The 24309-nt window shown below is 46.0% G+C and overlaps 1 protein-coding gene across 3 annotated transcripts in view; it reads right to left on the bottom strand.

Annotated features, from left to right (window-relative positions):
- Window positions 1-24309, bottom strand: part of OTOF (otoferlin) — a 184791-nt gene that overhangs the window by 10645 nt on the left and 149837 nt on the right. For all 3 annotated transcript variants that reach the window (XM_083432494.1, XM_083432492.1, XM_083432493.1), the window contains 9 exons: window positions 22235-22371; window positions 20875-21009; window positions 19202-19339; window positions 16910-17037; window positions 13879-14049; window positions 11140-11300; window positions 8758-8900; window positions 7004-7092; window positions 3057-3155 (listed from right to left, as the gene is read on the bottom strand). In XM_083432494.1, coding sequence (XP_083288620.1) covers window positions 3057-3155; window positions 7004-7092; window positions 8758-8900; window positions 11140-11300; window positions 13879-14049; window positions 16910-17037; window positions 19202-19339; window positions 20875-21009; window positions 22235-22371 — 1201 coding nt within the window. The remainder of the gene's footprint in view (window positions 1-3056; window positions 3156-7003; window positions 7093-8757; window positions 8901-11139; window positions 11301-13878; window positions 14050-16909; window positions 17038-19201; window positions 19340-20874; window positions 21010-22234; window positions 22372-24309) is intronic.

Genomic DNA, 24309 nt, shown 5'->3' with positions numbered 1-24309 from the left:
CTGACTTTTAGAAGACATCTGAAGGCAGCCCTGTTTAGGGAAGTTTTTAATTACTGATGTTTTAATGTGTTTTTAATCTTTTGTTGGAAGCCGCCCAGAGTGGCTGAGGAAACCCAGCCAGATGGGCGGCATATAAATAATAAGATTATTATCCCTTCCTGGGACCCCCTTGATGGAGGAGATGCTGTTTTAAGTACAGTAGGATTGCGCCTTTTGTGGGGAGGTAAGCTCTGGGGGTGGCGAGTATACACAAAAATGTGTATACACAAGTCCCCCCCCCCCCTTGAGTCTGCCCCTACAGAAGAATCCTATCTTCTGAGCAACGCAGAGGGCTTTTAATTTCTCTGCCTTGCTTATCAGGCTCTGGGGTGCTCTCACAGGACAGTCTGTGAGTTCTTTATTTTCTTCATTTACTGGCTCCCTGGAGTCTGAAACCAGTATCTGCTCGGTGGGATTTGAAGATCCGGTGTGATTTCTGAAGCCCACATCCAGAATTCAGTTTGGAAACATTCCTCCAGTCCAATACAAAAGAAAAAGGACCAAACAATAAATTCTCAGAAGTTGAAAACGGCATGTTTTGAGTTTTGGCTCTAAAGCGTTGGCTTTTGCACGACAGTCAAATGTGTGAAAGTGGTTTTTTTTGGGGGGTTGTTTCATTCTAACTTGCTGTTTTCCACCTTCAGCATTTTAAAGGAAAAAGGCGTGATAGAACTGTTTTAGGTCATAAATAAAAATAACCTGGGCCAGAATCCAGAAATTATTCAGTAACCTGAGGAGCGGACTTTTCCGCAAATTCTGATTTTGTGTAGCTGAATATGCTCCTCTATACACGTCTCACATGAAGGGCAAATGTCCCCCAATGCTTGCCTAACTCAGTGGTTCCCAAAATTGGCAGTCACAAACCCAGGAGAGGGGCAGTAGAATTATCTAAGGGGCATTAGTGGGGCGCGGAGGTCTAAATGCCTATCAGACTTTGAAAAGCTGGTCTCAACTTCATCCATTTTGTTGAATTAATTAAACTAAATGGTTTCAATCAGCTTTTGAATAAATGGTCCCTATTTTGATTATTATTATTTTTTGTAATATCTGGCTTAGTGGGTCATGCAAACTGCTATTCTGAATCATGCTTTCTTTAGGGGAAAGTGCACTGGGGATGAGTTTATGGAAACAAGGGAGAGGGCTCCTCCAAAAGTTTGGAAACCACTGGCCTAAAATGTACCCCCCTCTGATACATGCAAGGGGGAAGAAAGCAAGCTGTCCCCACAGCTAAACACACCACCATATCTGCAACAAAAACACCCTTCCCAGCTGCAGCCTTTCCTCTTGGGGAGATGGACTTGCAGAAAGGAGACAGCTAAGCACACACACACACAAGGCGTTGCCATGCCTGGAACAAGAGCATGCAAAAAGGCAGCAGAAGAATGGCAGTCCTCATTCAGAGAAGGGAGAAGAAAACCCCTTAACCCTCATTCCCTTACCTGCTCGGATGCTCGTATTTTCTCAGGCCTCTAACGGGTGACCACCCAGCCCTGCTCCCAGGCAAATTCATAGCTCTGGCTGGGTGGATTGGCAGGGCTGCGACAGATCTGGGGCAGGGTGAAGGTAGCCCCTCTGGGGCACTAGCTCTTGGGGTGTGAAGCTGGCTGAACAACCTGCCCTCCTGTGGTCAGGTCTCTGCAAAGTGACCCGTCTCATAGATCTACATTGGCTCCCAAGCACAATTCAAAGTGTTGGTGCTAAAGCCCTAAACAGCCTCGGCCCAGTAGACCTGAAGGAGCATCTCCACCCCCATCGTTCTGCCTAGACACTGAGATCCAGCTCTGGGGGCCTTCTGGCAGTACCCTCGCTGCGAGAAGTGAGGTTACATGGAACTAGGCAGAGGGCTTTCTCAGTAAAAATAATAATAAATTTTATTTATACCCCGCCCTCCCCAGCCAAGACCGGGCTCAGGGCGGCTAACACCAGGTATGAAAACAGTTGATACAACTTAAAAACAAGATTAAAATATAACATTAAAATGCAGCCTCATTCCAGTAGTGGTACCCGCCCTGTGGAACGCCCTCCCATCAGATGTCAAACAGATGCACACCTTCTGAAAGGCAGCCCTGTATTGGGAAGTTTTTAATGTGTGATGTTTTGCTGTGCTCTGTTGGAAGCTGCCCAGTTATGTTGGAATGTTACCGTATTTTTCGCTCTATAAGACGCACCAGACCACAAGACACACCTAGTTTTTGGAGGAGGAAAACAAGAAAAAAAATATTCTGAATCTCAGAAGCCAGAACAGCAAGAGGGATCTCTGCGCAGTGAAAGCAGCAATCCCTCTTGCTGTTCTGGCTTCTGGGATAGCTGCGCAGCCTGCATTCGCTCCATAAGACGCACACACATTTCCCCTTACTTTTTAGGAGGGAAAAAGTGAGTGTTATAGAGCAAAAAATACGGTATGTTGGATGCGGCCAGGGCATCCCAGTCAGATGGGCAGGGTACAATAAATTATTCTTATTCTTATTCATATTCTTATTCTTATTAACCCCTGCAAGCAGTTTCCCCTTAGGCTCTGCCGATGGATTGCCATAAGCTATGGATTTGCAGCGCATCCCACAGCGGGCGAGCAAAGGGTTTGCGGGGAGTCCCCCATGCGTTTCCCCCCTCCCTGAGCAGCCCTGCGCCCCCCAGGAGGGGTCGTGCACGGAGCCTCGGTCAATTACCCCCTGACATAGATGTCTGACATCTTCTCTCCCGTCATGAAAGCATCGTCTTCCAGGACCACCTCATCGGTGTTCCATATAATAACCCGCAGCTCATACCTAGCCATGGCGCAGAGCGGACAGCAGCACAACAACAACAACAACACAGAGAGGACAGAAAAAGGGGGAGAAAAGAGGCAGAACAGGAGAAGCAAAGTGTCGGTTAGCTGATGGCTGCGTGGAGGAGATGCGCCGCCCGAAAAAGGGTCGCCCGTCTTCTGCGGGGAGCGCTACAGAGCGGGGCAGAACCGAAACCAAAACGAGAAGCTCACGCACACAGAGTAGCTGGCTACGGGTTTCCCATGTACGTACCCCCGGACAAAAATGTCACTGGATTTCTCGCCAGTGAAGTAATCATCGTCCTCCAGGACTACCTCATCTGTGTTCCACACTATCACTCTAAGCTCGTATCTGGCGGGGAGGAAGGGAGAACAAGGGGTGAGCCGGTGAGGAAGGAGGGTTGAGATGGATCGCGTGGGCAAGGACACCCCCTAAGAACTGCGCTTCCTCTCCTAAGGCTCTCCAAGGAAGGTCTGAGCAGAGGAAAGGAGACCACCGTGTCCTTCCTGTTGACTTTCCTCCATGGTTGTTACAGGGACGGAGGAAGTGGAGTGCGGGTCGCCCCGGGCGTCACCACTGAGGGCAGTGACAAAATGCCAGGGGGCACTCACTGTGAGGACTGCAGCATACCTGAGCCACATGTCTCTGCTGGGCTTGGGTGCGCGCAGGCTCCCCGCTGCCCAAATGGTCCGCCAGCTGCCTCCCCCCAGCTGTAGAAATTGCACAAAACAAATGAAATACCTATAATCCTAGGTATTATAAGAATTATATTGTTGGGAATCTGAATACATGCAGCTACATGCACAGAGTCAATTAAGGTTTGGCAGACAGCCAAAAGCTCATGTGAAGGAGTAAGTCTGCCTGGTGATACAGAGGCATGGAGACAGTTCCCTGATTGGTCAAGCTCTCTCAAGGGAGTGATAAATTAATGGCCTACTAACTGTTAGTTCAGTGGTTCAGTGTGTCAGTGTAGGAGTTGTGAGTCGTGTATGAGAGAGCAAGCTAAAGATCCGTGTTCTGTTACTGTAAATAGTCCACTGTATATAATAAACACCTAACTACAAGTTCCTGGTTCCTGCTTCGTCTATCCTGTCTGCAGCCAAGTTGCCAGTTGCTTTTGTGAATTCTGCGTTGACTGTGCTAGGTCTGGCTAAGGTCCTGGAACTAGTCGGAAAGTTGCGAAACACCAAATAGGTTTTGCCAATATATAATCCTACCTCAACCTGGGCAAAGCAAAGCTCCTCTAGGTCGAGCTAGGATTATAATACATCAGAATTTTTGGGGTTCTACCCTTCTTTGAATTTTGGTCATTTAAAGTTTATGATTTTTCTATTTCCTTCTGGGGAAACTGAATTGTTCAGTGAAATGAGGTTTGTAGAATCATAGAATCATAGAATAGAATCATAGAATCATAGAGTTGGAAGAGACCACAAGGGCCATCGAGTCCAACCCCCTGCCAAGCAGGAAACACCATCAGAGCACTCCTGACATATGGTTGTCAAGCCTCTGCTTAAAGACCTCCAAAGAAGGAGACTCCACCACACTCCTTGGCAGCAAATTCCACTGTCGAGCAGCTCTTACTGTCAGGAAGTTGTAGCCGGCATCCCATTAAGGCTTTGTTCTACAGTGTTACCTCGGGTTAAGTACTTAATTCGTTCTGGAGGTCCGTATTTAACCTAAAACTATTCTTACCCTGAAGCACCACTTTAGCTAATGGGGCCTCTTGCTGCTGCCGTGCTGCCAGAGCACGATTTCTGTTCTCATCCTGAAGCAAATTTCTCAACCTGAAGCACTATCACTGGGTTAGCGGAGTCTGTAACCTGAAGCGGTATGTAACCTGAAGCGTACGTAACCCGAGGCACCACTATATTTTAGGTTTTTCTAATTTTTTCCCTTAAGCTTTTTGATTTGTATTATTTAGTTGATTTCCACAAGATAATATTTCTAGTCGATTACGGTACTTCTCTTTTCAGGGATTTTCACAGTATTTCATTTGTTTTGTGCAATTTCTCCGTTCCGTGACTGTCTTTTTTCTATTGGTCCCCCCCCCCCCAGCTGTGTAGGACAGCTAAGTGGGAGGAGGCAGGCAGATTCTGGAGGTCCCGTGCTGCGCCCCACATCTATGGGCAATTCGCCCCACCCCTGGGCACGCCGCCCCAGGCACCTGAGTGGCTTCCTCCACCGCTGGGTTGTTTCAGGCGTTTTTGTCTGGGAGGGGAGGGGAAATTCCCTGCATTGCAGGGGGTTGGACTGGATGACCCTTGGGGTCCCTTCCAGTCCGACAGTTCTATGATTTTCCTCCCCCTGGAGACTCATCGAAACTCAGATCCACAGAAACGAGAGCATGCTCTTTGAATTTGAATTGGCTTTGGGCAACCAGGGACAGGACAAAAAGCAACTTGGTCAACGGACTTTTATGGTCAAATAGCACGGTGACATCCACCCAAGCTATAAATCAAATCCAGTCCATTAGGAAGCTGCTGTAAACTGAGTCAGATCACTGGGTTTTGTGTCTGCAGTACACCGCTTAGATGTTTTCTGCATATCAGTACTTTCACAAATAAAATGAATTCCTCCCTCCCACCCCACACCCTCAAAAGTGCTGAATACCTTAGCTGTCTCTCACAGGAGATGCTAAATGAAGTCCCATCTAACTTTTAACTATCCACACAACCAAATATAAACACAACCTACACTAGCGGCCAAAATTGTGGAAACCTTTTGAAGAAAGCGTATTTCCGAGGTTTGATGGCTCATAACACCTCTTTTTTGGAGAGTAATAACATAAAATTATATATCAGTGGGAAGATAATCTAATGAAGAATGTAATGCAACAAAGTTTGTTCTGTTATCTGTACAGTGGTACCTCGCAAGACGAATGCCTCGCAAGACAAAAAACTTGTAAGACGAAAGAGTTTTCCATTTTCTGAGTTGCTTCACAAGACGGATTTCCCTATGGACTTGCTTCGCAAGACGAAAACGTCTTGCGCCTTTTTTAAAAAAACCGTCAATGCATTCCTATGGGAAACTGTCAATGCACAGTGGTGCTTCGCAAGATGAAAAAATTCACAAGACGAAAAAACTCGCAGAACGAATTAATTTTGTCTTGCGAGGCACCACTGTATTCTATCAAAGGTTATAGCCAAATAACCAGAAAAGGGAGTGTTTAGAGAGCCAATCAGGTGTCATCTTGTTTTGGTAATGATGGTTCATAACACCACTTTTTTGGAGAGTAATAGCATAAAATTATATATCAGTGGAAAGATAATTTATATTGTTTCTTCTTTCTTTTATTATCTCATTCGTTCTCTCCCTTACTCTCAGTCTCTTTGCCCCGTTAAACTATCCATCCCTCAATCCCTTGATCACCCACTCATCCTTCCTCCTCCTGAAAGGATTTCATGGATGTCGGGATCTCCTCTGGATCCTCTTGACTAGGGCTGGGCGATATATTGATATCTCACCCAAAACCAGTTTGAAGACCATTATACCGGTTTCGTAATTTTTGACCTAGCACGAATCGTGATCTCGAGTGTGCTATGCAAAAATCACCATGAACCGTGAAGCCAGCCCACACAGCTCCATCCTTATTCCAGACATCGTGATCTATTGGTACAGTGGTGCCCTGCAAGACGAATGCCTCGCAAGACGGAAAACCTGCTAGACGAAAGGGTTTTCCGTTTTGGAGGTGCTTTGCAGGACGAATTTGCTATGGGCTTGCTTCGCAAGACGAAAATGTCTTGCGATTCCTGGGGTTTTTTTTCCCTCCCCCCCCTTTTTCCCAAGCCCCTAAGCCACTTAACAGCTGTTCGCTAAGCTGCTTAACAGCTGATCGCTAAGCCGCTTAACAGCTGATCTAAACTGCTTATCAGCTGATCTAAGCCGCTAATAGCCTTTTAGCAGCTAATCTGCTAATCCCTTAAGCCTTTAATAGCCGCTAATAGCCTTTTAGCAGCTAATCCGCTAATCCCTTAAGCCTTTAATAGCCGCTAATAGCGCTAATAGCGCTAATCCGCTAATGGGCTTGCTTTGCAAGACGAAAAAACCGTAAGACGAAGAGACTCGCGGAACGGATTCTTTTCATCTTGCGAGGCACCACTGTATATCGCCATGTTTAGCTGGTGATACCTCGCAGTGTTGAAACCTGATCTTGCCCAGCCCTGCCCCTGATCCAACCCCGACCCAGAGCAAGACATTACTTCTTTGGCTTCCTCGGCGAGATGTCAATGGCGGGTCCTGGTGCCGGCATGTCCATTGGGAACATATCCACCCACAACTCCAGTCGTCCCTGGAATGATGGAGTGAGCCAGTTAGTGGTACCTAAATTCCCCCCAAGTTCCAAATCGCTGGGCCCCGCTCAGATCCAATCTGTTTGGGGATGCCCAGTGCATCTCATGCAACCTTTTCCCTGTTGGGTCGGACCCAAGGTGCAGATGTCTCCTTTCCAAACGTGGAGAAGAAGGAGAATCATAGAATCATAGAGTTGGAAGAGACCACAAGGGCCATCGAGTCCAACCCCCTGCCAAGCAGGAAATACCATCAGAGCACTCCTGACATATGGTTGTCAAGCCTCTGCTTAAAGACCTCCAAAGAAGGAGACTCCACCACACTCCTTGGCAGCAAATTCCACTGTCAAACAGCTCTTACTGTCAGGAAGTTCTTCCTAATGTTTAGGTGGAATCTTGGTTCTTCCTAATGTTTAAAAAGGTAAAGGTACCCCTGCCCGTACGGGCCAGTCTTGACAGACTCTAGGGTTGTGCGCCCATCTCACTCAAGAGGCCGGGGGCCAGCGCTGTCTGGAGACACTTCCGGGTCACGTGGCCAGCATGACAAAGCCGCATCTGGCGAGCCAGCGCAGCACACGGAAACGCCGTTTATCTTCCCGCTGGTAAGCAGTCCCTATTTATCTACTTGCACCTGGAGGTGCTTTCGAAATGCTAGGTTGGCAGGCGCTGGGACCGAGCAACGGGAGCGCACCCCGTCACGAGGATTCGAACCGCCGACCTTTCGATCGGCAAGCCCTAGATGCTGAGGCTTTTACCCACAGCGCCACCCGCATCCCCATTCCTAATGTTTAGGTGGAATCTAATGTTTAGGTGGAATCTAAGAGGAGAAGAAGTTTTATTTATACCCTGCCCTCCCCAGCCAAGACTGGACTCAGGGCGGCTAACACCAGGTATAAAAACAATTGATTATTCCTGACAATCAAAGGAAAGCATTCCTTTATGCAACGACAGCTGCCAGGATGCTTATAGCAAAAAAATTGGGAAGGGAGAAAAATCCCATCAATGAAAGAATGGCAAATTAGATTTTGAGAATATATAAATATGGCAAGGCTCACGGCATTCATAAGGGGACAATCAAACCCGAAATTATTAAAAGAATGGGGATGTGCTAAAGAGTATATGAAAAAACATTGTTCTGGAGTATTTTCTTCAGGTATAGACTATGCTAACAGTTATAAGAATGTGTTCTTTTTCAATTTTTTTCCTTTCTTCTTTTTCTTTCTTTTTCTTATCTTTTGTATGTGTAAGATGTTAACAATAAATAAAAAATTTTTTTAAAAAAAAAATCAACAGAAAACCACTATATATATAATCAAAATAAAAACAACAGCCCAATAACACACACATCCTGGAGTCAGTGGCATTAGAGATGTGCAAATACAGTGGTACCTCGGGTTAAGTACTTAATTCGTTCCGGAGGTCCATTCTTAACCTGAAACTGTTCTTCACCTGAAGCACCACTTTAGTTAATGGGGCCTCCTGCTGCTGCTGCGCCACTGCTGCACGATTTCTGTTCTCACCCTGAAGCAAAGTTCTTAACCTGAAGCACTATTTCTGGGTTAGCGGAGTCTGTAACCTGAAACATCTGTAACCCGAGGTACCACTGTACATGGTTGGAGCACGAGTCCTCCACACTAGCAAGTGCGCAGCCTAGAGGTGCCGGGTACCTGCTCGATGCCTGGCTTGTCCGGGTTCAGCAGGGGCCGTGTCTCCACGTGCTCAGGCACCAGTTTGCAGCCCACGCGCGGGATCTCCTCCCAGTGGTGCAAGACAGTCAGCGCAAGATGCTCGTCCGTCTGCTTCTTCTGGCCTGCGGGTGCAGAGAGCACAGAGGCAATGAGGCAGAGAGAGAAAAGTGTCGCATGTCAAAAGAGGAGCAGAAACATTTGCTGCTGTTTGCGGCACCCTGGTGTGACAAACAAGAGGGCTCGCCCCATCAGCCTGGTTATGCTGTGGGTTAAACCACAGAGCCTAGGACTTGCTGATTAGAAGGTCGGCGGTTCGAATCCCCATGACGGGGTGAGTTCCTGTTGCTCAGTCCCTGCTCCTGCCAACCTAGCAGTTCGAAAGCACGTCAAGTGCAAGTAGATAAATAGGTACCGCTCCAGCGGGAAGGTAAACGGCATTTCCGTGCGCTGCTCTGGTTTGCCAGAAGCGGCTTAGTCCTGCTGGCCACATGACCTGGAAGCTGTATGCTGGCTCCCTCGGCCAATAAAGCGAGATGAGCGCCGCAACCCCAGAATCGTCCGCGTCTGGACCTAATGGTCAGGGGTCCCTTTACCTTTACCTTAAGATGCTACTAAGACACAGGTGGCACTGTGGTCTAAAGGACTGAGCCTCTTGGGCTTGCCAATCAGAAGGTTGGCAGTTCGAATCGCCGCAAGGGGGTGAGCTCCCGTTGCTCACTCCCTGCTCCTGCCCACCTAGCAGTTTGAAAGCACATCAAAGTTCAAGTAGATAAATAGGTACTGCTCCGGCGGGAAGGTAAATGGCGTTTCCGTGCGCTGCTCTGCTTCGCCAGAAGTGGCTTAGTCATGCTGGCCACATGACCGGAAGCTGTATGCCGGCTCCCTTGGCCAATAAAGCGAGATGAGCGCTGCAACCTCAATGTCGGCCATTGATGATCATTGGGGTCCCTTCCAATTCTACAGTTCTATGATTCTAATTGGGGGTGCCAATGGTTTTCTGGGCAGAGCTTCAGTTGAACATTCTGGTCAAAGCAAACTCAAGCTGAGCCAAATTCCTTGTTGAGGTTATAGAATTGCAGGGTCTTCTAGTCAACACCGTTGGACCTTTTGCATTGTCCGTTGAGCGGCTTATTTTGCCTCTGCTTCTCCCCTGGAAAGGTAGTAAGCTAAACTGGACTCCCAAAGCCTACCCCAACCCTCACAATACTACATGGCCTTCCCTTTTGCTTCCAATATTTATTGAGTGAATGCAGACATGTGCTCACTTTCTGAAGGGCTAGGGGCTTGCATTTAAAATGAAATATAACAGTGTCAGGGAACTGCCATCGGAGCTGGAGGCGGAGAGAGGGCTCCAGAGGGATTCTGGAGAGGGTCCCAGCAGGGAGAGAGGCAGCCCATCCGCTGGGGAAGGAAATCAGCGTAACACCAGTGGAGAAGGGGGGCAGATGGGGGAATCGGAGAGGTGGCTCCAGGACTCCTCGCCGGAGACCAGCGGAGAGAGTACGGGTACTCCGCTGCCCGCACCCAGCCCTGCGCAGAAGACTTCCGCGCAGGAGAGTAGGAGGAGACTGGGCGTCAAACAGCTTTTATGCTGGAAAAGGTTCAAGAAATGCCCACTGACGGATTCTGCCAGCGACTGAGGCAGCCCCGAAGCTTGAGGCTGTCCAGACAGAAAGGGTTCAACCAGGCAACCTAGCCAGGAGTGGCGGCAACTTACGCATGAGCAACCCCTAGAACCATTACAAACAGGTTCTCAGGATGCTGAATTCTGTGCACGGTGCTCAAATGCAGGACTTATGCAATGTGATTATAGTACACTCTGGGAGTTTAAAGATCCATGTTGCATCATCTTAGGGACAGATGAATCTAACCCTTACAGTTTTTCCTCACTTCTTATTTTTCCAATCTTCAGTCCTCCACATTTCCAGTATGTGATTTCCCCTGAAAAATCCACCTGCATTTTAGTGCAAATTTCACCCAATACACACACACTGCATGCAATTCTGGCTGGTATGCAGCTTTTTCTTTTTGCAATGCAATCTCTTCTCAAATAATGCATTTTCAGAAGAAAGTGCATTTCTATGGACACTTTGCCATAGTATGTGCCTTTCTGTACAAACTCATTGGCTAGACGTCGTCATTGCAAAACGGGGATGACTGCAAAATTCGGAGGGCTGCACTGCAGAATTCTGCAAAATTTGAAGGCCGGCTATGTTTCCAGTCTCACATTGTACAAAGTAGGCAGGTCCACCTTTCATCGTGAGCTAAATAGAAATCCTCTCCCTGTCCCCATCTCTCACCATCCTGTACATTCTGACTTCAAAGCAGCAACCGTCTGGGGCTGATTCGCTTCCAACATACCGTTTTCGTCCTCCACTTCTGTGGGTCCTGTGAAGACCCGGTTGGTCACCTTCACTCTGCCGCCAGGGCCGTAGTGGGGGCCGTCCAACTTCCCCTCTTTGCATAACTTGGACAAGATCTGGGTGGGTTTCTGAGGGTCTCGCCACATATTGTAACCATGGCTGTGGATAAAAGATGACTCTCGTCAGTTCAAGGTAGGACTTGGGGGAGCCCAGTCCCTGCAGCCCATTCCTCCCTGCTCTATACAGTGGTACTTAAGAACTTAATTCGTTCTGGAGATCCATTCTTAACCTGAAACTGTTCTTAACCGGAAGCACCACTTTAGCTAATGGGGCCTCCTGCTGCCGCTGCACGACTTCTGTTCTCATCCTGAAGCAAAGTTCTTAACCCGAGGTACTATTTCTGGGTTAGCGGAGTCCGTAACCTGAAGAGTCTGTAACCCGAGGTACCACTGTAGTTGTTTCTCTTTGACATCTGGTGGGAGGGCATTCCACCGGACAGGCGCCACCATGAGAAGGCCCTCTACCTGGTTCCCTGTAACCTCACTTCTCGCAGGGAGGGAACCGCCAGAAGGCCCTCGGAGCTGGACCTCAGTGTCTGGGCTGAATGATGGGGGTGGAGACGCTCCTTCATGTATACAGGATCGAGGCCGTTTAGGGCTTTCAAGGTCAGCACCAACACTTTGAATTGTGCTCGGAAACATACTGGGAGCCAATGTAGGTCTTTCAAGACCAGTGTTATGTGGTCTCAGCAGCTGCACCCAGTCACCAGTCTAGCTCTTAGCACGTTTCTCCCTTGCGTCCTGAGTTCAAGTGTCTTCAAAGCCCAGGACACTGCTCTCCAACTGGAGCGCTCGCAGGCCTGTGGAGGCAGAGCTGATCCATAGGGGCTAGTAGTGATCAATAGCCTCTCCTCCATGAATTTGCCTAATCCTGCTTAAAAGCCATCCCTGCCTCCTGTGGCAGGGAGTTCCACAGGTTAACTGCATGAAGAAGGGCTTTCTTTTTATCTGTCCTGAATCTTCTGACATTCTTTATCAGATGTTATGAGATCTACTCTTAGGAGAGGAGAAGAAAAACTTTGCATTCTACCCTCCTTTTCCATGCCGCGCATAACTTTAGAAGGCTTGCTCCCTTTTCTCTAATAGGAAAGGTCCAGAATTCTGCAACTATTCCTCCTAAAGGAGCTACTCCAACCTCTGGGTAAGTCTGATTGACCTTTTCTGAATCTTTCCCAACTTCGCAATATCCTTTTCGAGGTGAAGCGACCAGCACACAGTACAGTGGTACCTTGGGTTACATACACTTCAGGTTACAGACTCCACTAACCCAGAAATAGTGCTTCAGGTTAATAACTTTGCTTCAGGATGAGAACAGAAATCGTCCTCCGGCGGCTTTGCAGCAGCAGGAGGCCCCATTAGCTAAAGTGGTGCTTCAGATTAAGCTAAATTTCAGCTTAAGAACGGTCCTCTGGAATGAATTAAGTACTTAACCCGAGGTACCACTGTATATGGGTAAGACTTAAAAGGAAGTTTTGCTGAGTTCACAGAATCAAAGCGTTGTGGAAGGGACCACGAGTGTCCTCTAGTCCCCGCAATGCGGAAATCTTTTGCCCAACACGGGGCTTGAACCCACAACCTTGAAATTTGGGATGTGGAACTGCAATGCCATGTGAGCGAGATGAATAAACACCCAGCAATAAAAGATAACGGGAGAGGATTTACCCCAGCAAATTATTTGTCAAAATTGCAAATACCCAAATACAGATGGTCGTTTACCCTCGCTAGATTCAATGTGCTGCCATCTGCCTTACTGCAGGGCAGATTTGAGGGTAAACCGTACGTGGAACGAGTCTGCCCCTGCAGCTTGATGGAGGTAGAAACTGTCTCTCATGCCTTGTTACGCTGCCGTTTCTATGGGGATAAACGCTCGGCATTTATCACTCCCGTTATACAAAAATCTCCAAATGGGTCTGAACTTCAATGTCAAAAACTCCTGGTAGAGGACAATGATCTAGAGATCACGCTAGAATCATAGAATCATAGAGTTGGAAGAGACCACAAGGGCCATCGAGTCCAACCCCCTGCCAAGCAGGAAACACCATCAGAACACTCCTGACATATGGTTGTCAAGCCTCTGCTTAAAGACCTCCAAAGAAGGAGACTCCACCACACTCCTTGGCAGCAAATTCCACTGTCGAACAGCTCTTACTGTCAGGAAGTTCTTCCTAATGTTGAGGTGGAATCTTCTTTCTTGTAGTTTGGATCCATTGCTCCGTGTCCGCTTCTCTGGAGCAGCAGAAAACAACCTTTCTCCCTCCGCTAAGGGTGGCCACATTCTGTGCGACTGCCATAAAACTTAGGGATCAAGCTATACTACCAAAATGATTAAGTTTTTAAATGATAATTTTAGGTTATATTTAGTGATATTGGCAACACCAATATATTTTTTTAACTGCCGCTATATCTGAATTGTCTCTGTTATACCCAATTGCAGTTCAATGTATCCCTGTTGTGTTTTAGGATTGTAAGGGAGCCGGAACTGGTCTGTGACCATAATAATAAAATTCTGAATTAAGAGTCCAATGCTCTACTTGCATGCAGTTTCTTTGAACGAAGAGTTGACTTCTCTGGCAAACTTGTTCCTTGCTGACCTGTGTTTGGCTCCAGCCCTGACACTGCCACACACGGGGCCTTGCTCAGAGCTACAAAATTCAGCTGCAGGGATCCGGGATGCTTACATGGAGTAGTTCTGTGTGATCCCACAGGTCGCCCGGTGCTTGCTGTAGTATCTGTTCTCCAGGTCAATCTTGGTCTCGCCAATCAGATCATCGGATCCCACCAGATCCCAGTCGTAAATGGCCACTGTCAACATGGACTCCATGGGAAAAGTGGCCTCAATGTCAAACGACCTGGAGGGGAAGAGACAACCGTATGGAATCGCGGGGGAAATTGGAAAGGAATGGGAAGTGGCAAGCGAGGAGAAGGACAGCCCTCAGGGATGGAGAAACTTTTTCAAAGCAATCACTGCTGGGATAGGTGGAATTATTAGACGGGTACAAAAATAAGCTAACCAATTATCTGGGTGGTCCCAGTTTGGGTCAGGGGTGACCGAAGGCCGCCTTTTCTTAGCCTTGGGTCCCTAGATGTCTAATAATAATAATATTATTATTATTATTAATAATAATAATAATATTTATAATAATAATAATATTTATAATAATATTTATAATAATATTTATAATAATAATAATAATATTTATATCCTGCCCATCTGTTGGATTTCTCCAGCCACTCTGGTTTGGTTTTTTTGTTTGTTTGTTTTTTTGGTGTTTTTTTAAAAATAATATTTATTAGATTTTCCACAAATACAAAAACAGAGTTGGAAAAACAAAAAGACCAAATACAACTGCTTACTCACTTATTTACCTTAATCTATTTAAACCTTATTCTCCCATCAGTATCTAAAAAAAAAAAAAAAATGGCCGAGCTCCAATCTGCTAAATGAGGAAAAAAGAAAAGAAAAAACCTTAAATCTTATACCCTTAAATCCTAATATCATACACCCTTAAATCTTAATATCTCAAATCTTTATCTTATTTCTCCAGCCACTCTGGGCAGCTCCCAACAGAATATTAAAAACACTATAAAACATCAAATATTATAAACTATATAAACATCAAACACGTTTAGGGAAGTTTTTAATATTTAATGCTGTATTGTTTTAAACACTTGATTGGGAGCCGCCCAGAGTGGCTGGGGAAACTCAGCCAGATGGGTGGGGCATAAATAATAAATTATATTATTATTATTATTATTATTATTATTATTATTATTATTATTATTATTAAAAACTTCCCTAAACAGGGCTGCCTCCATATGTCTTCTAAAAGTCAGATAGTTGTGTATTTCCTTGACATCTGGTGGGAGGGCATTCCACAGGGCGGGTGCCACCACCGAGAAGGCCCTCTGCCTGGTTCCCTGTAACTTGGCTTCTCACAGCAAGGGAACCGTCAGAAGGCCCTCGGCGTTGGACCTCAGTGTCCGGGCTGAATGCCTACAACTCCCAGCAGCCCTGACCACAGGCCCTGCTAGCTAGGGATGATGGGAGATGTAGTCCAACAATGCCTGGGGAACTGAGATTGAGGAAGGCTAACCTAAGGTGTGCAATGCCTGGTTTAGAAAACCCCAGTTCTCCACCCCCATTAATGCATTCCAGTAACTGGTATTTTGCTGCCTCACAAGTGCCTGCAAATGTCCTCCTCTCTGAGACTGCCTCCTGGCAGGTCTGGTGTCCGTCTGAGCTTCCATATGAATAATAATAATATTTATTATTTATATCCCGCCCATCTGGCTGGGTTTCCCCAGCCACTCTGGGCGGCTTCCAACAGAATATTAAAATACAAAACCTATTAAACTTTAAAAGCTTCCCTAAAGAGGGCTGCCTTCAGATGTCTTCTAAAAGTCTGGTTGTTATTTTTCTCTTTGACGTCTGCTGGGAGGGCGTTCCACAGGACGGGTGCCACCACCGAGAAGGCCCTCTGCCTGGTTCCCTGTAACTTCCCTCGCAGGGAGGGAACTGCCAGAAGGCCCTTGGCGCTGGACCTCAGTGTCCGGGCAGAACGATGGGGGTGGAGACGCTCCTTCAGGTCTACTAGGCCAAGGCACAGTCAGAGAATTGTAGAGCTGGAAGAGCCCTCAGTGATCATCTAGTCTAACCCCTCTGCAGTGCAGGAATTTCAGCTGAAGAATCCCTGACCGACAGCCATCCAAACTCTCTTTAAAAACCTTCAGTGAAGGAAAGCCCACCATCATCAGAGAGAATCTGTTCCGCCGTTGAATGGATCCTACGCTCAGAAAGTCCTTCCTGATATTTTGTTAGTGAGGCAAGGAAGAAGGGCTACCCCTATGCTATCCATATAATCAGTTATCGGTAATCAATATATTCATATATGCTCACACATATTCGGGGCTTACAGTATTTTATAATCCATTTTGAATCAAAGGGAAGCTGTGCCTTAGATAACTGCATACTGCTTGAAACAGCAAAATTAGGAGCCGACCTTTCCCCTACAAACATCCGTGTACCCTGGACAAGGGGGAGACCTGAATCAGAGATTCTGGTACAAAGTCCCCTCAGATACAGGCTAAAGTGATCCACAGAACAGGAAGAGCAAAACCACAAAATCTCCAAACTCCCTGTCCTGTCATAACTAGAGGAGAGGTTAGACAGAGCGTCACTGCAAGCAACGGAAAGCAGAACTAGAACTCTGTGCTTGACCAGGAGCTGGAAGCATGGCAAGAAGCTTGCTAATTGGCTAATTTCGCTGGCGATATCGTGACTGCCTCATGGTTGTCTCATGATCTATGATTTGCTGTGATCTGCTCAGGTATAAAGACCTCTGGATTTCTGTCACTCGGGGTCCCAGTTCCTTTTGGAAGAGATTCCAAACTGGGTCCTTATTGCCTGGCAATAAACTTCACCTTCTAATTCTCCATTTGCTGAGTCTGCCTGATCCTTATTTACTCCGAGAGGGTACCAGCTCACGTTCGTTGCTTCATTAGGATCTCCTTCCTTGTCCTTGGAATACATTTTGGGGGGTCATCGCCTCTAGAGCAGCAGAAAGCAATCTTGCTCCACCTTCTGGGCCAAAGGGCTGCCAGGTGGAAGATGGAACGAGCTTGTTTTCTGCTGGCCCGGCAGCAAAAGAAAACCCAACCAAGGCAGCGCTGTGCAAAACCGCTGCCTGGCTCAGCGCAGGGACCCCTTACTTTCCAAAAATGGGGTTCAGCTGTTTGGAGATGTAGTTCTCTTTGTCCTTGATGTCCGTCTTCCCCAACTTGATGACGACGTACGGGTCAGCTTTGCCGTTGATGTCGGCGGGATGCAGATCAGTGGCCTGGAAGAGAAGCCAAGGCTCATTGCAGGATGCAACCCGAAAGTCCCACATTAACAAAAAGGGGTCCCTTCTCTCCAACTCGCCTGCTATCTATCTTTGAAGAGGCTTGTGATGGCCTGGGACTCGGGCTCAGACTCGGAACCAGAGGAGTCTCAGTCCGCACCGGATCCTTTGCCTCAGGCATCATCTGAACCAAGTCTGGGACCTGATCCTGAAGAGCCCCAGTCTGCCCAGGTTCCCCTGCAACAAGCACCAGCTGGGCTGAGTCCGGGGCCTGAGCCTGCCCTGGCTCCAGATGTGGGGATGACCTCGTTGCCTCCAGCTGGGCCATCGCTTACAGCTGCTCCACTACCGGTTGGGTCAGGGGAGGCTGAGGCGGCCTCTGGATCTAGTAACCCACCAACGTCTCCCGAGCTGCAGAGACTGAGGTCTGAGAGAAGGAGAGACCTGAGGACTCGCAGGAGGAGTGCTCACCTTCGGGCGAGACAGGGAGGTGAGTCACTGGGGGATCAGGACTGGCCGTTACCCCGACAGAGATAAAAGGCTGTCAGACCCAGACCCAGATTGTGGGAGCAACATTGCTGTTTGCCAGAACCTGCCTGAGATCCTGTACCTGTCCTTGCCTGGTTTTCTGCCTCATGTCCTGCCTTGGTCCTGTCGGACTGACTCCCAGCGGAACCTTTCGACTCTGGGCCGGTCCTGGACCGCGTTTCACGGGTTACCCCAGGGCCCAGCACAAAGCTGACCTTAAGATACATACAGGGCCAGATTAAGGTTTGATGAGGCCCTAAGCTACTGAAGGTAATGGGGCCCTTTATATGTCCAGCTGTCCTTTGTCAACAACAAATTGTCGCTGATTTTTGTGTGTTGAATACATGCTATATGGTCATTTATGGACCTCATAGGTATCTCAAGCCATTTGCACATGTTGCCCTCCAAACAGTCCATGCAGAATGTCGGCACCCTATATATAGAAAGGAGCAAAGCAGTGATATTTTAGGGAGCAGGCTAGCAGGCGGGGCCCATGACTTACATCATAGGAGCCTACACAACACAAAACACTGTTGCTGTATGTAGGTTTTATTTTGTTTGTTTTTTATCTTATATTTTGGAAATGTACATCTAGGTTTTTTTAATTTTGGGGGGGGGGCAAGAGAGTGGGGCCCTAAGCTATAGCTTGTTTACCTTATACGTAAATCTGGCACTGGGTACATAACAAAGAGCTAATTGATTGTTTTCTGTTGGCTGCTCATTTCTGGAAAGAGCTAAAGGGAGCGAACATTTCTTTTTGGCATTCCGAAGTGCGGGAATTTGCTTTATCTGAAAGGCTAGTCAACAAACCATGTGTTTCCAGGGGACAATGTTGAAAGGAGAGGTTGGCTGCCCCCAAATGGAATACAAATGATGTCCCAACCAAAGAAGAATGTCAACGCAAATGGTGGAAATATGCGCAGCTTGCAGATTTAACATATAGAATAAGAGAACAGGAATAACATTCATTTAAAGAAAATTGGAAAATGTTTGTTGAATATATGGGGGGTAATTGTGTACACTTGAAAACGTTGGCATCATTAAGATAAGCTCAACAGTGTAAATACGTTTTGATGGAAGAAACAATGGATTACTGAATGGTTTAGTTTATTTAAAATATGCTGGGATTTGTGCTATGCAAAATGAACCATGGGTGGGCGGCACTTTTCTGAATTTTTCCCAGCCCTACAATCTCCTTTTTGAGGCGAGGCAACCAGAACCTGGCTGGGGGTAACTCAATGGAATCAAATGCTTGGAGCTGGAAGGGCTGTAAGAGGAAAGATAAAACCCAAATTCCATATCATTATCTTTCATTTACTTGTTTCCTCGACTTCCTCACACCTCCCTTTTTTGTATTCTAGTTCAAATTAGCTAATTCAGCAAATCCCTTCCCTCTTTCTCAATTTTTTGTTCTATAATTTGTTTTCTTTTTTCTTTTTATTATGCTGCTTTGATGTATTGTTCTTTATCCTTTTTCTTTTTTTCTTATTTTTGATGTATTGTTTGTTAAATTTTTCATTGTTTCTGTTTTCTTTTACACTTTTTTTTCTGTAACTAAAAAAATTTTAATAAATATCTTTTTTAAAAAAAAGAAAAAAAGAGGAAAGATAAAACCGTGTGTCCATTTGCTTACCCTCACCACGTAGACCCGGACCAGCACATTGATGGGGTCGTTGCTTGGGATGCCCTGGAACATGCCGAAATTTGGGTCATACCCCGCCTCTTTGGTGATGTCATCAGGGAGTGGCACTTTGTAGACGCACATGGAGCCCTGCAAGAAAAAGGGGGAGGATGAGGAGATGTTTTAATCTGGTTAAAAGGGAATCCAGGCGTGGGCAAAGCAATAATAATAATAATAATAATAATAATAATAATAATAATTGTTTATTTATACCCCACACATCTGGCTGGGTTTCCCCAGCCACTCTGGGCGGCTCCCAATGGAATTAAAAGCACAATAAACAATCAAACATTAAAAACAAAGGCAAAAAGGGAGCATGGCTGAATCACAGACTCAGAGAGTCTACAGACTGTAGAGTTGTGAGGGACTCCCAAGGGTCATCTAGTCCAACCCCCTCTGCAGTGCAGGAATTGCAGCTGAAGAATCCCTGTGGCAAACGAAAACCTCTCCCTCTCATGTTTTGGTGCACCAGAATAATGGCACCAGGAATAACAGACCCTCAGCTCCATGTGGAAAATGCAGGTTTGAAATCAGAAAATTGGACATTTCTATGCTTCCAGGTTTGTCAGCTTGTTTAAGATAGCTCTGTGTATTTTTATTCATTCGTTCATACAAAGTAATAATCATAAATGAATAAGAACAAACAGGTGTACCCTACCACTGAGACCACTCCATTGTAACGGTCCAACCCAAAATTTCAACACCTCTTACAATGGTCTGACCCCTTTCCGTTTTAACAGGGCAAATTCCACAGACACCTTCCATAGCCATGTTCAAATATATAAAAGGATGTCACATAGAGGAGGGAGAAAGGTTGTTTTTCTGCTGCTCCAGAGAAGCGGACACAGAGCAATGGATCCAAACTACAAGAAAGAAGATTCCACCTCAACATGAGGAAGAACTTCCTGACAGTAAGAGCTGTTTGACCGTGGAATTTGCTGCCAAGGAGTGTGGTGGAGTCTCCTTCTTTGGAGGTCTTTAAGCAGAGGCTTGACAACCATATGTCAGGAGTGCTCTGATGGGGTTTCCTGCTTGGCAGGGGGTTGGACTCGATGGCCCTTGGGGTCTCTTCCAACTCTATGATTGTATGATTCTATTCTATGATTCTATCTCCTCAGAATCATTTCTCCTGCATATTCCCCGTCTTACCTTAATGGCACATTTAATTTATCATTAGTAGCTATATCCCACACCTCTTTATACCATTCTTCCATTTTATATTCCCCTTGCCCCTTCCACTTCCTGGCTATAATAATTTGTGTGGCTGTCAATAAATTTGTGAGCAAGTCCTTCACAGCCCGCGAACCTTCCACCCCATCGTAAATTGATAACAATGCTACCTCTGGACTTTCGGTCAGCTTTAACCCGGTGATTTCTGCTATCTCCTTAAAAAACCCTTTGCCAGAAAAATTGTACATATTGACACCCCCACCACATGTGAACATAATTCCCTGTTTTCTGGCACCCATCATTTTCAAATCCTATCCAATGTGAGGGGAGAGAGGGAGGACCACCACCCATTTCTAGAAGTATAGAGGCATTGCAACTCCCAAGATAGGGCCTGAAGTTGTTCTGAATCTGCTGTGGGGGGGTGGGGGTTTGCAGATGCAAGCCCCACAACTCACCTTGAACCTGCCCACGATGCGATCCTCGTCGGCTGCGTGGTCATCGTCGTCGCCAATCTTCCCCCGAAAGAGGTTGAAAGTGTGCAGCCAGTCCTCAAAGTAGTCAAATTCCGTCTCCAGCTCTTTGGGGAACACCTGGAGAGGAGGTGACAATGAACCCGGGAAAGCAACAGCGAATCATGCAAAGTAATAATAATAATAATAATAATAATAATAATAATAATAATAATTGCTTTTTGGTGTATTTCTCCATTTCATAACCTCTTGATGGCAAAAGAAGCCCCCAAACCTCAAAGCAGTTTACAAAAATGATAAAATCAAGCAAAATTTTAGAGCAATGTTTCCAGACATACTAATATTTAAGATTCAGGCAGGTAGCTGTGTTGGTTTGATGCAGTTGAAATAGATATATATATATAAAAATTGCCCAGGAGCACCTTAGAGACCAACTAAGTTTGTTGTTAGTATAAGCTTTCATGTGCATGCACATTTCTTCAGATAACAAGAAGAAACTTGGATTTTTGCATTGGGTCACCCCAAGTTCACGCACCCACTGTTTTGTGGGGCCGCAATGGCGCAAAAATGTGGTTACAAAGCATGGATCCACATGGATTCTCAGGATTTTTGCATTGGGCTACTCCAAACTCAACGTCAAATCACATGTCTGTGGCCGCAGCATGAACCACAAAAATCATACATTTTGTCAGAATATTTCTTTTCTTGTTTTCCTCTAAAAAGGAGGTGCATCTTATGGTCAGGTGCGTCTTATCGGGGGGGGGGAAATATGGTAATTAGGTTAGGATTACCATACGCCCGGAATTTACCGGATATAACCCTCATAAACAGCATCTGGATAGAAATTGCTGAGATGTCCAGGAAAATGTGGACGTACGGCAGCCGAGGTCGGCAGTGTACAGGTGAAACTCAAAAAATTAGAATATCGTGGAAAAGTTCGTTTATTTCAGTAATTCAACTTAAAAGGTGAAACTAATATATGAAATAGACATTTTATATATATATATAAAATCATCACAGCTATAACAAATAAAGGCTTGACATATCTCACTTTGCATGTTATGAGTCTAGTTTCACCTTTTAAGCTGAATTACTGAATTTTCCACAATATTCTAATTTTTCAAGTTTCACCTGTAGATTTTCATTTAAAAAATAGCTTTTAAAAAACTCAACAGCTTTTGCGTCCGGATCTTCACTTTTTGAAATATGGCAACCCTAAATTAGGTTATAGAATATACCTGCAAAGGAAAAAATTAAAACCCCAGTCTGGAGGGACCCTCAGGATGCAGAGTCAAACCCCCATAAATCCACGCTTCTGATGCAACTGGGATCTAGCACAGCTCACCTTAAGCTCATCGATCTTCTGCTTGTTCTTCTTCTCGGGACCCTCGGATGTCGGCGGCTGCCCCTGTTGCTGCTTCTTCTTCTTGTCTTCCTTGGGGGGCTTGACTTTCTCTTTGGTCTTCCCTTGTCCTTTGGAGCCTTTCATGGGAGAGTCATCGAGTCTGATTTCTGAGCCCCCCCCCAAGGGAACCAGTGGCAGATGGTGTATGGGGAGGGGCAGGTGCAGCGAAGGGGAAGGCGGGAGACGAGAAACAGAAGGAGCAGCTGTGATGTGCATGAAAGCTGACAGACAGCCTGCTATCAAACCCATTTTTGCCGTTCCTAAAAGGGTCCCTCCCTACTGAGGCTTGGGGGAGACCACCAGCCCTTGCTATTAATGTCTCAGGTACCATGCTGAAAAGGGCTGCACAGGTGAGGAATGGCGGAAGCGCCCCCCCCCCCCGCTCCCGATCAGGAGCCTAGAAAAAAATGCACCAAGAACTCTGGACAATATACCATATTTTTTGCTCTATAAGACTCACTTTTTCCTTCCTAAAAAGTAAGGGGAAATGTGTGTGTGTCTTATGGAGCGAATGCAGGCTGCGCAGCTATCCCAGAAGCCAGAACAGCAAGAGGGATTGCTGCTTTCACTGCGCAGCGATCCCTCTTGCTGTTCTGGCTTCTGAGATTCAGAATATTTTTTTTCTTGTTTTCCTCCTCCAAAAGCTAGGTGCGTCTTGTGGTCTGGTGTGTCTTATAGAGCGAAAAATACGGCAAGTTTCAAATGTGGGAATGGTCCCTGCTCACAAATCAAACACACAGAAAACACACAGAAAAGCTCAAGATACACACTGATCTACCCACACTTATAAGATTATATGCTGCTTTAGAGTTTTTAATTCGATCCAACACGTGTAATTATTAATATTCATTATTTCCAGGCGTTATCTCTGAGAAACGTAGAAAATAACAGAAAATTTATACAAATTCTTCAAACTTACACGACCCCTTAAAAATTAGGTACGGAACCAAATGTTGCGTAATACTGTTTTATAATTTATGATAATTTAGAATTTGAATGTATTTTCAGTTTGATACTTCCAGCTGATGAAGGGGAATATATCGAAACAGTCCTGGTTTCTGATCCATAATTGACTTCTGACTGCTGCTCAATGATTGAAACTAAGATCTTCACGTCAAATCTTACTATGGACTAATATGAATTTATCTCTACTCATAAACTCTTATCTCTAATTCTGTAACAAATTATTGTGTTATATATCCTTATGAGTTTGAGTTTGTAATCTCTATTTGAGTTTGTAATCCTTGTCAGGATACATACTTTTGAATGGATTAGTTTTTGTTACAATTGACTATTGATTTGTGAGTAGGGACCACTCCCACTACCGAAACTTATACTGGCCAGAGTTCTTGGTGTGCTTTTTTCTTGGTATATTTGATAACAAGAACTCCAACTTATTTAACGTTCCAATCAGAATCCTGACACTTCCCAGGGGTAGCGGGACAATATAGATTTGGAACAGCGGTTCGCAGAGGGGCATAGTTCAGAAGACAAAAGTTGGGAAGAACTGGGTGGTGAACAGCTAGGAGAAGAAGAACCAGGAGAGAGAGAGAATTAACAGACTCCGGTTCACCGGAAAGTGCCCAGCCGATCAGACCAAGGTCACGGAGATTACATAAGGTAGCTGCACAGAAGGCACAGTGGTTGCGAGATCAGGTTGCAAGATGAGGAAGTGACTCGGGAGGAAAGTGGGGGTAAACCTTAACTGGGAGCACCTGCGCTCTGAGAATGGACTCTTTGCTCTTCCGCTGTGATCATTAAAATCTCTTTCAATGGTAAGAGACTATTTTTGCTTTGTTCTGCTCATCCACGGCCAAAGAGAGGGACGAAACCGCTTCCCCAAAGCCAGACAGAATGCTTCGATTCATTGGGAGGGAGGTGTTTGTGGTTTCTCTTGGAAGTTTGGGTGCCACTCAGCTTGCAGGGAAAGGGTCTGCATGGGGTCTAAACAGAGTATGGGACCCCCAGATCCCGAAAACTATCCCTGTACCTTCAACCTCTTTGCTGACCTCTCT

Source organism: Podarcis tiliguerta, assembly GCF_965153285.1.
Source record: "Podarcis tiliguerta genome assembly, chromosome: 3".
Taxonomy (NCBI): domain Eukaryota; kingdom Metazoa; phylum Chordata; class Lepidosauria; order Squamata; family Lacertidae; genus Podarcis; species Podarcis tiliguerta.
Note: the sequence above shows the minus strand (reverse complement) of the source record. Positions and strands in the feature narration are given on the sequence as shown.